Source organism: Elephas maximus, chromosome 1 (assembly GCF_024166365.1).
Source record: "Elephas maximus indicus isolate mEleMax1 chromosome 1, mEleMax1 primary haplotype, whole genome shotgun sequence".
In the NCBI taxonomy this organism is placed as follows: Eukaryota; Metazoa; Chordata; class Mammalia; order Proboscidea; family Elephantidae; genus Elephas; species Elephas maximus.
In genome coordinates, this window is record NC_064819.1 from 25,172,201 (window position 1) to 25,185,635 (window position 13,435).

The following is a 13,435-nucleotide window of genomic DNA, read 5'->3' on the forward strand; positions in this document are numbered from 1 at the left end:
GACTACATTAAAATTAAAAACTCTTGTGCATCAAAGGACCTTATCAGCAAAGCCGAGAGACAACCTACAGTTTGTGAGAAAAATTTTGGAAACCAAATATCTGATAAGGGTTTAATATCCAGAACACATAAAACACCTGTAGTGATATCAAGCTTACACAAGCAGCTTTCTAAAGTCAAAATTCACTACAAGTTAGAAGCACATGTGGATCAGTGGTTATCAAACTAAACATCTGAAGTTCTAGGTTTATGGTGGTACAGCTCATGGACAAGGGCATCTGAGGGTGGGGCATGGAGCTAAAGATCACTCTCCAAATTCCACCCCCTTAAACTGGAGATGCTCTGTTTTAATCTACTTTGTTGCATTGCTGGTTCCTTGAAATATTTCATTTCTAAAAAGTTCTCACTGCTAAAAAATGGTTTGAAAACCACTGACCTAAATCATTGGCCTCACTATAGATACAGTCACTGGCCTCACTATAGATAAGGTAACTGAAGACCAAAGAGTGTTACACACATAAAGCTAAGCCTTGATAAAAACGTAGATCTGCAAATGCTCCTGCCTGTGCTTTAGGGAATGCGTTCTTAAATCTCACTGTTCCCATAGTACCCGTTGCTGTCAAGTTGATTCCGACTCATAGTAACCCTATAGGACAGAGTAGAACTGCCCCACTGGGTTTCCAAGGAGTGGCTGGTGGATTCGAACTGCTGACCTTTTGGTTAGCAGCTGTAGCTCGCCATAGCTCTTAACCACAAGCCACCAGGGCTCTGCTCCCATAGTAGGCAGGTGCTATTTTCAGCTCCTATGCTCAAGAACAAAAAGATAAACACCAAAAGATTCAGACAGTGGTTCTCAAACTTTAGCTAGCATTAGAATCACCCAGAGGGTTGACGAAAACACAGATCTCAGGTCATCAGACCTGCAGGTATTGAGTTAGTAAGTCTGAAGCCTGAGAATTTGCATTTCTACCAAGCTTCCAGGTGATGCTGATGCTACTCACCTGTGAATCACACTTTGAGGACCGCTGATCTAAGAAATACCCACTATGGCTACTTGCTTTTGTAAAGGTCTAGCACACAACAAGAATCCTTTTTGGCATCTCCATCAGTAATATAGCTGTGCCCACTGGCTCTGTGGCCACAAGTCAGACTCTGCCTCTAAAGCTCCGGTGCTCTATCATGCTCCTTCTCCAATGTCATCCTTCCCATATCCCCAGTACTCAAGAAGACTCAACCCTACCCCATGTGGTCACTACATCTACTTACGGCGCTTCGTACCATCACCGTTCTTTGTGCTGTCCGAGACTTGCTGCTTTCTGATGCTGTCTTCATCTGCCTTCCGGTCTCGTCCTGGGCAAGCACAGATCCGGGCCTCGAAACAGCGTCGGCCCAGGACTTGCCCACTAGGAATTAGAAAAGAGGGGAAGAAAGGGTTAAAATTAAAAAAAAAAGATTAAAGTCTCCTGGAGTTCTCCCACTTCCATTTCTGCTGCTGGCCATTTCCAGTACACCACCACCAGCAGCTCAGCCATTGCTGCTTTGAGGATGGACCCAAAAGCACTTGGCAGAACACAAAAGTGCTGAAATGACATAAGCAATGTTAGTAAATAACATTTCATTTGTTCTGCAAAGAACCTCCAAGCCATTAACTGAACAGCTGTATATGGCTACATATTTTGAAGGAAACTTGAGTTAAGCCAGTAGATGTCTCAGGATAAAATTCCCTCAGGCAGCCCAGACTTATTCAAAGAAACTGTTAAATGGCTTGGGGGCCACATGAAAGCAAACACTGTCTAATCGAACAATTCCAGTCAAAAGTCGAGAATTCAGGTATGAAACAACTTGCACATCTTCCTGGGCCTTTTTTTTTTTTTTTTTCCTTCTTTTCCCTTTACCCACCATCTTCTGTCTCCACCTTCTTAGATCCTTCATACGTTTGCAGCAAAGCTTTACAACACCAAGGACAAAATCAATGGTATCTCTCTGCTGCACGTGCAAATTAGTGATAAAGCAAAAACAACTTCGCTTTGCCCTCTGCCCATGCTTTTTGTAGAATGACAATTCTGTACATGCCACTTACTCTCTGGTTTCCAGAGTGACAATGATTAAAATTGGACGGCGGTTCATCCCTCCAACACAACTGCTGTTACACATGAAATTGTACAAGACTGTCGTGAATTCAGTGCCAACCTGAACACAAGGGGAAAAAGAGCCTGTGTTAATGATGGTTTGAACTACTGTTTCATTCTAAGCTCTTACCTCTGTCTAAATAATTCCACCATTTTTTTTTAACTTGTGCTTTAAGTAAAAGTTTACAAATCAAGTCAGTCTCTCGTATAAAAACTTATATACACCTTGCTATGTACTCCTAGCTGTTCTTTCCCTAATGAGACAGCACACTCCTCCTCTCCACCCTGTATTCCCTGTGTGCATTCAGCCAGCTTCTGTCCTCCTCTGCCTTCTCATCTCCCCTCCAGACAGGAGCTGCCCACATAGTCTCATGTGTCTACTTGAGCCAAGAAGCTCATTCCTCACCAGTATCACTTTCTGTCTTATAGTCCAGTCCAATCCCTGTCTGAAGAGTTGGCTTCGGGAATGGTTCCTGTCTTGGGCTAACAGAAGGGCCCGGGACCATCACCTCCGGGGTCCCTCTAGTCTCAGTCAGACCATTAAGTCTGGTCTTTCCATGAGAATAAATAATTTCACTTTTGATGAAGTGATAGACCTCTTTAGAGGCAAGGCAAGCTCTGAAACCCATTACAGATTCCTCATTGCTTTTCCTCTGGGGAAGTGTAAAGCTAAGGCTTGCACCATTGGACATTATATTAGGTGAGATAGGCTGTAACAGATACATGATTTTGACCCTGTTCATTAGCAAGCTGATACTTATCATCCAAGTCAAACGGGCTACACCACACACATGAATATCACCAGAAAGGGAGAGCTGAAAATTTACCAAAAATAGTGGAAATGCTCTAAGAACATTTTTCTCATTTGGATTAACAGTATAACATAGATTTGAATGCACACTTCCATCAATAACATCCTGCATCTCAAAAGGTCCTCAGAATTAGATCACCTAGTCCAAAGTGCTCATTTATGGATGAGGCAACTGAAGCCCAGAGAGAGGGTCATATGACAAAGGTCCACACAGCAAGCCAAAGGACTATGGGCTTGCTACTCCAGTGTTCTTTCCACCACACCACTCTGCCTTTACAAATCTGCCACCTCTTCTTTCCAATTTCAGTTGAGAGACTCCTCTTAGGCTCTCCCATTTGCAGTCTAATAGGAGGATACTTGGATCCAGCATTGGTGCACAGCTACTACCAGCTCCACTGCCAATCAAACTCTCTGGATAAAATAATGTCATGTATGAACCCAACTGCCAGTTCCATTATCATCTGCCTTTAGGAACGTGGGAACAAAGCCATGTTACCAAGTTAATTTGGTGTGAATTTAGGAGATAGAGCAAAGGCATGTGGAGAAGAGGAGGAGGTCACATATTTGAAGACAAGGACTAAGACAGTGACAGATGCTAGAAAAACTCTGTATCACCGAAAGAGCTGGTCTCTCCAATCTGCCGAACCCTCATCTTCTTACCTGGGGTGGCTCATAAGGTACCAGCACACTCTGTCTTCCTGTGATGGGATCTTCTACATATTGGGCGTGGCTGTTCCCTTCTACCCGAATCAAATGACTAGGAGGCGCAATCTGTCCTGTAGAACAAAGAAAGACAAGAGTTAGCTCCTGGACCTCAAAACAAATAAAGCAAAAGGAAACAACATGGACAGAAGGTTGGTGGTCAAACAAATGGTTTGTGTCATCAAGGGAATATACATCCTCGGAAAAGACAGATCCTGTTGCCAGATATCTAATATATGAAGACATCTCAACTTTTATAGTAATGGAAAGGACCAGAACGCTTATCCGTATCTGAGAGCGTAGTCTGTGTTTCTGGTGTTTAAGGTTAACAACGCCAGCATTTTACAGAACTCTGTGCCTACATCTGTGCCTCAGTCCATGGAGACAATTTTGCCAGCTTCCCTGGGAGATGGAAGGAAAAAGATCAAGTTAAAAAAGCAGTTTGATTAAAAAACTGGCTAGCTTCTTTGTGCTTAAAGGACCCCTAGGTTGGGGGACAAGAAAATCAAGCAAGTTCTAAAACAGCCTAGGCAAAGTTTCACAAAACTGTGATCCTTGGTAGAGCTCCAAAAGAAAGAAACTGTCCCAAGAACTGGGAGCCATAAAGGTGCTCTTAATCTTTGGCCATGTATTCCCACTCTAAAAAAAACTCCTCAATAACAGTAAAAAGCTTAGTGTGTAAAGACATCCTCTGCAGCAGAATATTAAAAAAAAAAAAAGGTAAAAACTATTGTGTTAAACAATGAGACTGCAGTTCAGAATAAATAGCTATGTCACCTCGATGGAACACAGGACAGTTATGTAAAATTATTACAAATCCCAGTTACATGGAATAATTTTTATGGCCTACTCTTAAGTGAAAAGCAAGATACAAATGTATGGACAGTCCAGCCAAGTAGATAAAACTAAACACATTGCCACTGAGTTGATTCTAACTCATAGCGACCCTATAGGACAGAGTAGAGCTGCCCCATAGGGTTTCCAAGGAGCGGCTGGTGGATTTGAACTGCTGACCTTATGGCCAACAGCCGTAGCACTTAACCACTGTGCCACCAGGGCTCCAATGTAGATAAGGACTAGAAATAAATGTACAAAATATAGTTGTGTTAAGGTGGAAAGATTTTCACTTTCTCTTTTTTAAATTTCTACCCATTCTTTTTTTACTTTTTTAATTTTTCTCTCCCATCTATTATATTCTCTATTTTCACACATTCTTGCTACCTGTAAATCTTTTTATTTTTAATTCTCAGCCCTCTCTCAGTCTCTCCATGTCCTGCATTTATTAGGATATTTTCTATATGAAGTATTCCAACTTCCAATCCCTCATGTCCCCTCATTACTATTTAATGGTTCCTAATGGCACTTTTTTTTTTTTTTTTTAATGGCACTGGATTTGGTTTTTTTATTTAACCTGTCTCTTGTCCTTCCTTTCCATTTTTGGGAACTCACTGCTTAGCCTCTTTTCACAGAAACATTACAGTATCAGATCTAAAGGGAACACTTGGAAATAATGACCTCTTCTGCAAAACAATTGTTGGATCTGAGGCTCAGAAGTCTGCTAAAAAGGCTAAGAGGGCCAAGAAAGAGTATGGCTAAGATTTATCCATGGTTAGAGCCTGAAGGTGGCCCTCAAGATAAGATGTTTGCTCCTCCAACTCCTGGTTCTTCACTTTACTGTCCCACCTCCCACATATCTTCTGTTTACTCTTCTAGATCTTCTATGTACTCCTCTTATGCATTATTTGGAAACCCCGGTGGCATAGTGGTTAAGTGCTACGGCTGCTAACCAAAAGGTCGGCAGTTTGAATCCACCAGGTGTTAGTTGGAAACTCTATGGGGCAGCTCTACTCTGTCCTATAGGGTTGCTATGAGTTGGAATTGACTTGATGGCAGTGGGTTTGCTTTTGATTTGGTATCCATTATTTGCCTTTTCATATCTTGTTCTTCTTTCCTCTTCCAGTTTTTCATTATTCCTTTCCATTTATGCTCCTTCCTCTAACCCTCCCAGGTCTTTATTAGTCTAGCCTTGAAAGCCATTCTGGCAAAGTCCTTAAAGCTGAAGAGTACTCTAGCCTGGGCTGAGAAAATCGGCTGCCATTTTCTTCTCCTTCCCCATATCCTTACCAAAATTATAATAGTAGTAGTAATAAAGGTACCAGTAGGGAGTAGGGAGCCAAGTCTAGGTCATCTAGTAATTACTAAAATTAAACAGTCCAACCATTTTGAGAGCCATACATTTCTTTACCATGATTCTCAGACACTGGCAGCCGAGACAGCAGACTGAGTTGCTGTCAGATTGCAGAAGTCTGAACCAGGAAGGTAGGCCTTAAACAAAAATCCCCCCAGGATCCCTACTTTCAAGAAGCTTAATTGAACAGCTAGAGATTTCAGTAGTCCTTACCCTCATTGAATTCACGGCTCAGCTCGTGATTGGGGCACCGTTTCACCACCTCAGTGACATGCTCAGCTTTCTTGTAGACAGGCATGGCACGGATGACGGCGCCCTGAGGAGGGGGGGTCATCACCTTGATCTGGATGGGGCATGTCTTTGCAATCTGGCAGTACAGCTTCTTCAATTCAGTGGAATACTGCATAGAGACAGGATGGAGGTGGGGGGAAGGAAAGAAATGACAGGAGATATTAATAATCCAAATCAAAACAAAACAACAAAAAAAATGTCCACTTTTTATACCCTTTATATCTGCATATTTACCATTGGTGAGAACTACCTGATGGTGTAGTGGTTACAATCTATGGCTGCTAACCAAAAGGTCACCAGTTCGAATCCACCAGGCGCTCTTTGGAAACTCAATGGGGCAGTTCTACTCTGTCCTATAAGGTTGCTATGAGTCGAATCGACTCGATGGCAGTGAGTTTGGTTCGGTTTTTGATATAGCTACATGACATCCAGCAATCTTATCAGCATGAGTTATATTATAAATCAAATTAATAGGTATTTTGCTATTTTAAATGAAGTCATACATTTATGAAAGGTTTCACATTTGTCAAAACACACTTATGTCGGCAGTCCCTGTTATCTTCTTTTTGGGGTGAAGAATCCTAGGCTTAGAGGAGTTCCAATGGTTAAATGCCATGAGCAGCTTCATCGGTTAACAGAAACTAAATGAAAATACAGTGTTCTCATGTACGGGTGATATTAAATAACAAACCACAAAGACAGCTTTCTGCTGAGCAAATTATAATGAACCTTGCCCTGGCAATACTCCAGAGAGATTCATAAGAATTAGGATACAAACAATTAAACAAAAATGGAATATCTGGCAGAGTTTGAAGAGATTGTACCTGAGGTCAACCAACCAGAAAATTGCAATACCAGAGCTCCATGAAACTACTGCACTTACCTCCTAACGTCACAGTGTAAGAGAATGGGAGAGCTAGAAGGGGCATTTGACCCTGTTTTGGTCTTACGCTTTCATGAAAAAAGGACTAGCCTAATGACACACAGCCAATTAGCCATTGAAATTGGCCATTGAAAACCCTACAGAGTACAGTTCTACTCAGACACACGTGGGGAGGGCGGCATGGGTTGAAATTTTTTTTTTCCTGGATGTTGTTTCCCATTCTTACCTTTGAACTACAGTGGAAAGCCTCCATTCTAAGTCTCACACTATGTTAAACCTTATCAACCCTGTTCTCTGGGTCAATGCCCCATCACTATTCCTACTCAGTCCGATGCTGGGGTGAAACCACCCAGGCACTGGAATTGCTGGCCAAGGCTGGGACACCTAGTAACACTTTTCCAAACAAACAGTTAACACACGTATACATGCACACGCAGAGGTGGCAATGCTAAGATGGCAGCAACATCTTTCCAGGGAGAAAGACATGGAAAAAGCAAGAGCCAGAATGGCAAAAGGATAAATCATCGATATGTGCTAATCCAACTCTGACTAAAGACAAATATCCTACCAAAAAGCACATTAAAAAAAACGTTGCTTTTCAAATAGAATCTTTATTTAAACAATCTTTCTGTCTCTCCCAAGTATTTCAGCTCTATGAAATTTTCAGTTAAAAATTTCCCAACGTTAGAAATGAATTGTGTAATCACTTCTCTGTGCCCACAGGCCAAGGATTAAATGCAGCAGAAGGGTTTTACGTAGCTTGCAGGAATAAGAAACATGCCAAAACTCTGTTACAAAAATAAAATTCTAGTTGGGAAACACTGAATTCAATCTAGACAGATATGTTTGCTTGCATGTTTTTAAACGAATGGCTTTACAAACAAAGGCATTGTCTTCGGACAGGTTAAGAACTCACATTTACTGAAAAGGCTAACAGAAAATCCTATCCATTTGTGTGCTAGTTAGATCCACTCTCACCATGAGTTTCATGGAAAGATGACTGAAAAATAAGTCTGTCAGCTAATACCCCAAGGCCTAAGCAAAAAAGGTGTCCTTCCAAGTATATGAAAATGGCAAAATAGGATTGTAAAAAAAAGAAGGGTAAGCGGTCAGAGTAGAACAGTTTCTTAAGAGAAACATTACATTTCAATGACTGATATACTTTACATCAGGCTTGACAGACTAAGATGTAAAGTCCTCAGAGTAAAGTTACAAAACAAAAACTAAAACAAAAAAAACCTGTTGCTGTTGAGTCCATTCTTACTCATAGCAACCCCATAGGACAGGGTAGAACTGCCCCACAGAGTTTCCAAGGAGCACCTGGTGGATTTGAACTTCCAACCCTTTGGTTAGTAGCTGTAGCACTTAACCACTAAGCCACTAGGGTTTCCTGAGAATAAAGTTAGGCACCATCAAGTGTTAATTCTCAGTCATTCTCTGAGTGGGGAGTGGGGAATCTCATTTCTGTGTTTAAATAATGACAAATAACAGCTTCTACCACTTACTCAGGAATGGTGAAAGGAAATGTAATACCTTCCCACAACACTATGGTGACGGTATTACAGGTATACAACCTCTTACTTGGAACACCTGGGGCAGATGTTTCAGAATCAGAATTGGTTAAGTTTTAGAAAGGGAATAAAGTACGTTACCACGTATAAACATCTCCTTCAGGATTTAGGGCAGCACCCTATAATCACACGTTAACATTTTGACAGAACTGATGAACATTCACACTCACTTGGAAATGCCTAAAAATAGCCTGGCTAGCCAGGTTTCACCTACCACAAAGTGAGTTTGCCACAAACTTAAGGGGGGGAAAAAAATTAACACAGCAACTTTTGGTCTTCAGAGCTCCTTAAATTTCAGAATTGTGGATAAAGAATTATGAACCCGTATTACTGTCTCCATTTTATAGATAAGAAAAGTTAAGACAGAAAGGATTTGCCAGGGTCACTCAGAACAGCCAGTTAGTTAGCAACCAGCACATAAGAGTCTGTCCTCCTCCTATGACAGTCCCTCTTCTCCGTTCTCTTGGCTCCAGAATACAACTTTTGTACTATTTACATTTTATTTCTAATTCCCAATGTTGTGGTTCTTTTCTGAATTGACTTGGACTTTCTACAGTCTTCCCTAACATTAAAATGGAGCTCAAAAGTGGTCTACTTAACAACAATTACTCGCTATTTCTCAGGATAATGTTTGGTCCCTTAATTTCCGGCAAGGTAGCAGGTGATGAGTTGATAGAACCCTGGGCTAGGAGGAAGCAGACCTGTACTCTAGTACAGCTGTCTTCTAAGCTCATACTACAGTCCAGGTCTGCTTCCCTCTAGCCCAGGGTTTTATCGACTCATAGCTGTGTTCTATTATGGCTCTGCGTAATTCAAGACTAAGGTTCTACCCTTTAACATGGCTTATGAGGACTTTATAAGGCCCTTCAGGCTCTGGCCCCATCTTATCCTCCCATAAATCCCTTTCCCTCACATCTCTCACTCCATGTTCTACTCATACAAACCTCTTAATGCCTCAAATACACCACAGGTTTATCACTCACAATTCAAATATGCTATTCCCTGTCTGCGACATTCGCGGTTTTCCTCTGTTCTCCACCCGATCCCAGTACAATTTAGATGTCAGTCCCCAGCTAGAACTGCACCTGGCACTACAGACCATGTTTTCCAATTTTAGTGATGAGGGCTTCGTATTTGACTACATCAAAATATCTGACCAGGGCTAACTTCCATTACATTTATTGCTTTTGGTTAAAGTATCAGATCTGCCATTCAGAACTGAGAAAGGTATGAAGTGGTCTGGCAGAATCAGTTCTTTAAAAGGTCAAGACTCTGCGACTCCATTTGCTTTACTGTTTGCAAATTGGTTCCATGACAACTTTCAACAGTTTTCCAGCACTAAATCCCGTCTCCTGGACCTACAGTGTATTAATAATTTCTTAGACTTGCCCTGTTTCCCTTATCCTTTACCAACTAACAGTCACTCTCATCTTTTCTAATTTGTTTTTTATAATAACAACATCATGTACGCATGGAAATCTGAAAAAAAAGAAATATGGAACATATTTTTCCTATCCAGAGACATACACCATTCATGTTGTAGACTTTTTTCTATACACACACACACACACACACACCCCTTTATTCAAACTGGGGGCATATCATAGTTTTGTTTTTTTTTTTTAATTTGACATCTCATGAGCATTTTCTAATTTAAAAATATGATTTTTAGTGGTTCAATTATATTATCAAGAAGAGATGTACCGTAATTTTATTTAATCATATCTTTCTTATACAGTATATATTTTATTCCAGCTTAGAGATATTTAAAATAACACTGCATAGCACAATTTAGTACTTTTAAGGTACATACTTGAACTTAACTCTAGAAAGTTTTTTCCCTTCGGTGAACAGTAAGACAGTACACAACACTGGGGAAGCCGGCACAACTTGTACAAGGCAAGGGCATGGAAGCTCCATAAAAGACACATCCAAACTCCCTGATGGACCAAACTGCTGAGCTGAGGGCTGTGGGGACCTTAGTCTCAGGGAACATATAGCTCATTTGTCATAACATAGTTTACAAAGAAAATATTCTACTTTCTACTTTGGTAAGTAGCATCTGGGGTTTTAAAAGCCTGTGAGTGGCCATCTAGGATACTCCACTGGTCTCACTCCTTCGGGAGCAAGGAAGAATGAAGAAAACTATAGACACAAGGGAAAGATTAGTCCAAAGGACTAATGGACCACATCTACCACAGCCTCAACCAGATTGAGGCCAGTACAACTAGATGCTGCCCGGCTACCACCACTGACTGCTCTGACAGGGATCACAATAGAGGGTCCCAGATAGAGATGGGGGAAAATGTAGAACAAAATTCTAACTCGCAAAAAAAGACCAGACTTAATAGCCTAACAGAGACCGGAGAAACTCAGAGACTATGGCCCCCTGATACACTTTTAGCTCAGTAATGAAGTCACTCTTGAGGTTCACCCCTCAGCCAAAGATTAGACAGGCTGATGAAACAAAATGAGACTAAAGGGGCACACCAGCCCAGGGGCAAGGACTAAAAGGCAGGAGGGAACAGGAAAGCTGGTAATAGGGAACCTAAGGTTGAGATCCGAGAGTGTTGACATGTCATGCGGTTGTTACCCAATGTCATAAAACAATATGTGTACTAACTGTTTAATGAGAAACTAGTTTGTTCTGTAAACCTCCATCTAAAATACAATAAAAAAGAAAAAAGAAAATATACAGAAATGGATGAATAAATTTTAAAAAAAGAAAGTTGTTTTTTTCTTTTTCCTTTTTTCTAAAATTACATTCCTATTCCTTCTGCACTTAATAATTTCCAGGAACATGTAAGTCTGACTTTGGATCCCAATTCTCTCTTCACCATACATTTTATGTACTCAAATACTACTGGTTGGCACCTTTCATTTTTATTTGCATTCTGGAAACTTTCTCAAGCTTGTTCTTCTTATCATGGTTTGTAGATAGTTTTCTAGAGTTAATTCTGTTCTATTCTATTCCAAATGATGATTTGCATTCTTCTACTGCACTGAAGTGTCTTTCCTTGTCACATCCATCTCCCTTTTTAACTTACCCAGTTAGCTTTTCACCTCAGCATGTTGTTCCAGTTTTATTGGTTTCTCTCTCAGCTTTATAAAGCTTGTATTTCATTACTTTGTATTGAAGCAATCTTCTAATTATGTCTTCCAGTTGCTAGGTATCCTTTCTTTGATTATGTTTCCTTATAGTTACTTAGTTGTTTTTTTTTTTAATATTGATCCCTAATTTGCCATTGTCGTTTGCCATCAGTGGAACAAGATCCAGGCAAAGCTACTGTTGTCATCTTCCACGTCTCTTTGACCTTTTTCAAATGAATTTTAACAGTCTTTTAAGTAGAAAAATTGCTACAAGATTCTGTCACTCGCTTAAGTATCCAACTCAGACATTTCTCTTGCATTCATAACCTTTTAGTGGAACGTTAGGAGTAACTACATTAGAAGTGGCTAATCAGCTGTCATTGTAAACTGCAAATATACTTTCTTCCCACATGCACATCAATAGATAATTATCTAACAGACGTTTACAGAACACGTACTACATGATTTCAGGTACCCTGCACTGCCTAGCATGGTACTTGAAATATGAAATAAGTTGAGAGAAAAATCACTCAGTCCCCACCCTTGAGTTGCTCATAGCCTAGAAAAAAAAAAGAGTAAAATACAAACAACCAAAATAAACTGGGTATTGCAGCAGTTATGGGATTACAGAAGATACAGCAATTAATTACTGATTAATTAATTGATTTGATATTTACTGATCATACACTGCAATCAAGGCACTGCTCTAGGTATGCAAATTCAGCAGTGAACCAAAGCAAAGTCCACGCTCAACAGGTGCTAACATTCCAGTGCAGACAGTTAGAATAAACAAAGAAATACTACGTTAAATGGTGATGTGATATATATATATATATATATATATATATATTTTATATACTTATATAAAAGTAAATTTAAAAGAGGTAGAGAGTCAAGGACCAGGAATTAAGGGCAAACCTGTTGCCATGGAGTTGATTCTGACTCATAGCGACCCTACAGGACAGAGTAGAACTGCCCCCCATAGAGTTTCCAAGGTTGCAGTACAAGGTGTATATTATTTTACACAGGATTGTCAGGGAAGAGTTCTTTCATAAGCGATAGTTGGGGAAATATCTGAAGGAAGTAATGGAGTAAGCCATACATATACCTTGGGTAATAGTGTTCCAAGCACTGGAGACAGCAAGTGCTAAGGTCCTGGGGTGAGTATACCTGTCATGGATGCCAGTATAGCCAAAGAGCTGTGAGAAAAAGCTAGAGTGGTAGGAGCTAAGATCAGAAAGAATATGGGTGCCCAGAGCATACAAGGCCTTGTAGATCAGGGCAAGAACTTCACTTTTTCTTGATGTGAGGCAGGTGACATGATCTGATTTATATTTTTATAAGACCATTCTGGCTGTTACGTGAAGAAGAGACTTTAAAGAATAAGGATGGAAGCAGGGGGACCAGTTAGGAGGCTAATGCAAATAATTCAAGTGAAAGATGAGAGTGGTCTGAAGTAGCAGTGGAGGTGGTGAGAAGTTGTTGGTCCAAAAACAAAAACCAAACCCAGTGCCATCGAGTCGATTCCGACTCATAGCAACCCTATAGATCTAAATATATTTTAACCAGATTTGCTTATGGACTGGTTGGGGATAAGTCAGAAATATAAAACAAATGCACTCAACTAAAATGGTAAAGAAAGACTTCATAGAGGTAGTAATGTTTAAACTAAGGCCTTAAAGAATAAGTTACCATTCACCAGTTGGACTGTGCATCCAGGGATGGGAAGAAGAGAAAGCACGGGAAGAAGAGAAAGCATGGGAAGAAGAGA

General features: G+C 40.4%; 1 protein-coding gene across 10 annotated transcripts in view; it reads right to left on the bottom strand.

Moving 5' to 3' along the window:
* TP63 (tumor protein p63) overlaps positions 1 to 13,435 on the bottom strand; it is a 348,320-nt gene that overhangs the window by 26,561 nt on the left and 308,324 nt on the right. For 8 of the 10 annotated variants that reach the window (XM_049880462.1, XM_049880451.1, XM_049880469.1 and 5 more), the window contains 4 exons: positions 6,043 to 6,229; positions 3,600 to 3,715; positions 2,080 to 2,189; positions 1,266 to 1,402 (listed from right to left, as the gene is read on the bottom strand). In XM_049880462.1, coding sequence (XP_049736419.1) covers positions 1,266 to 1,402; positions 2,080 to 2,189; positions 3,600 to 3,715; positions 6,043 to 6,229 — 550 coding nt within the window. The remainder of the gene's footprint in view (positions 1 to 1,265; positions 1,403 to 2,079; positions 2,190 to 3,599; positions 3,716 to 6,042; positions 6,230 to 13,435) is intronic. The other 2 variants (XM_049880436.1, XM_049880427.1) reach the window with 1 other exon arrangement.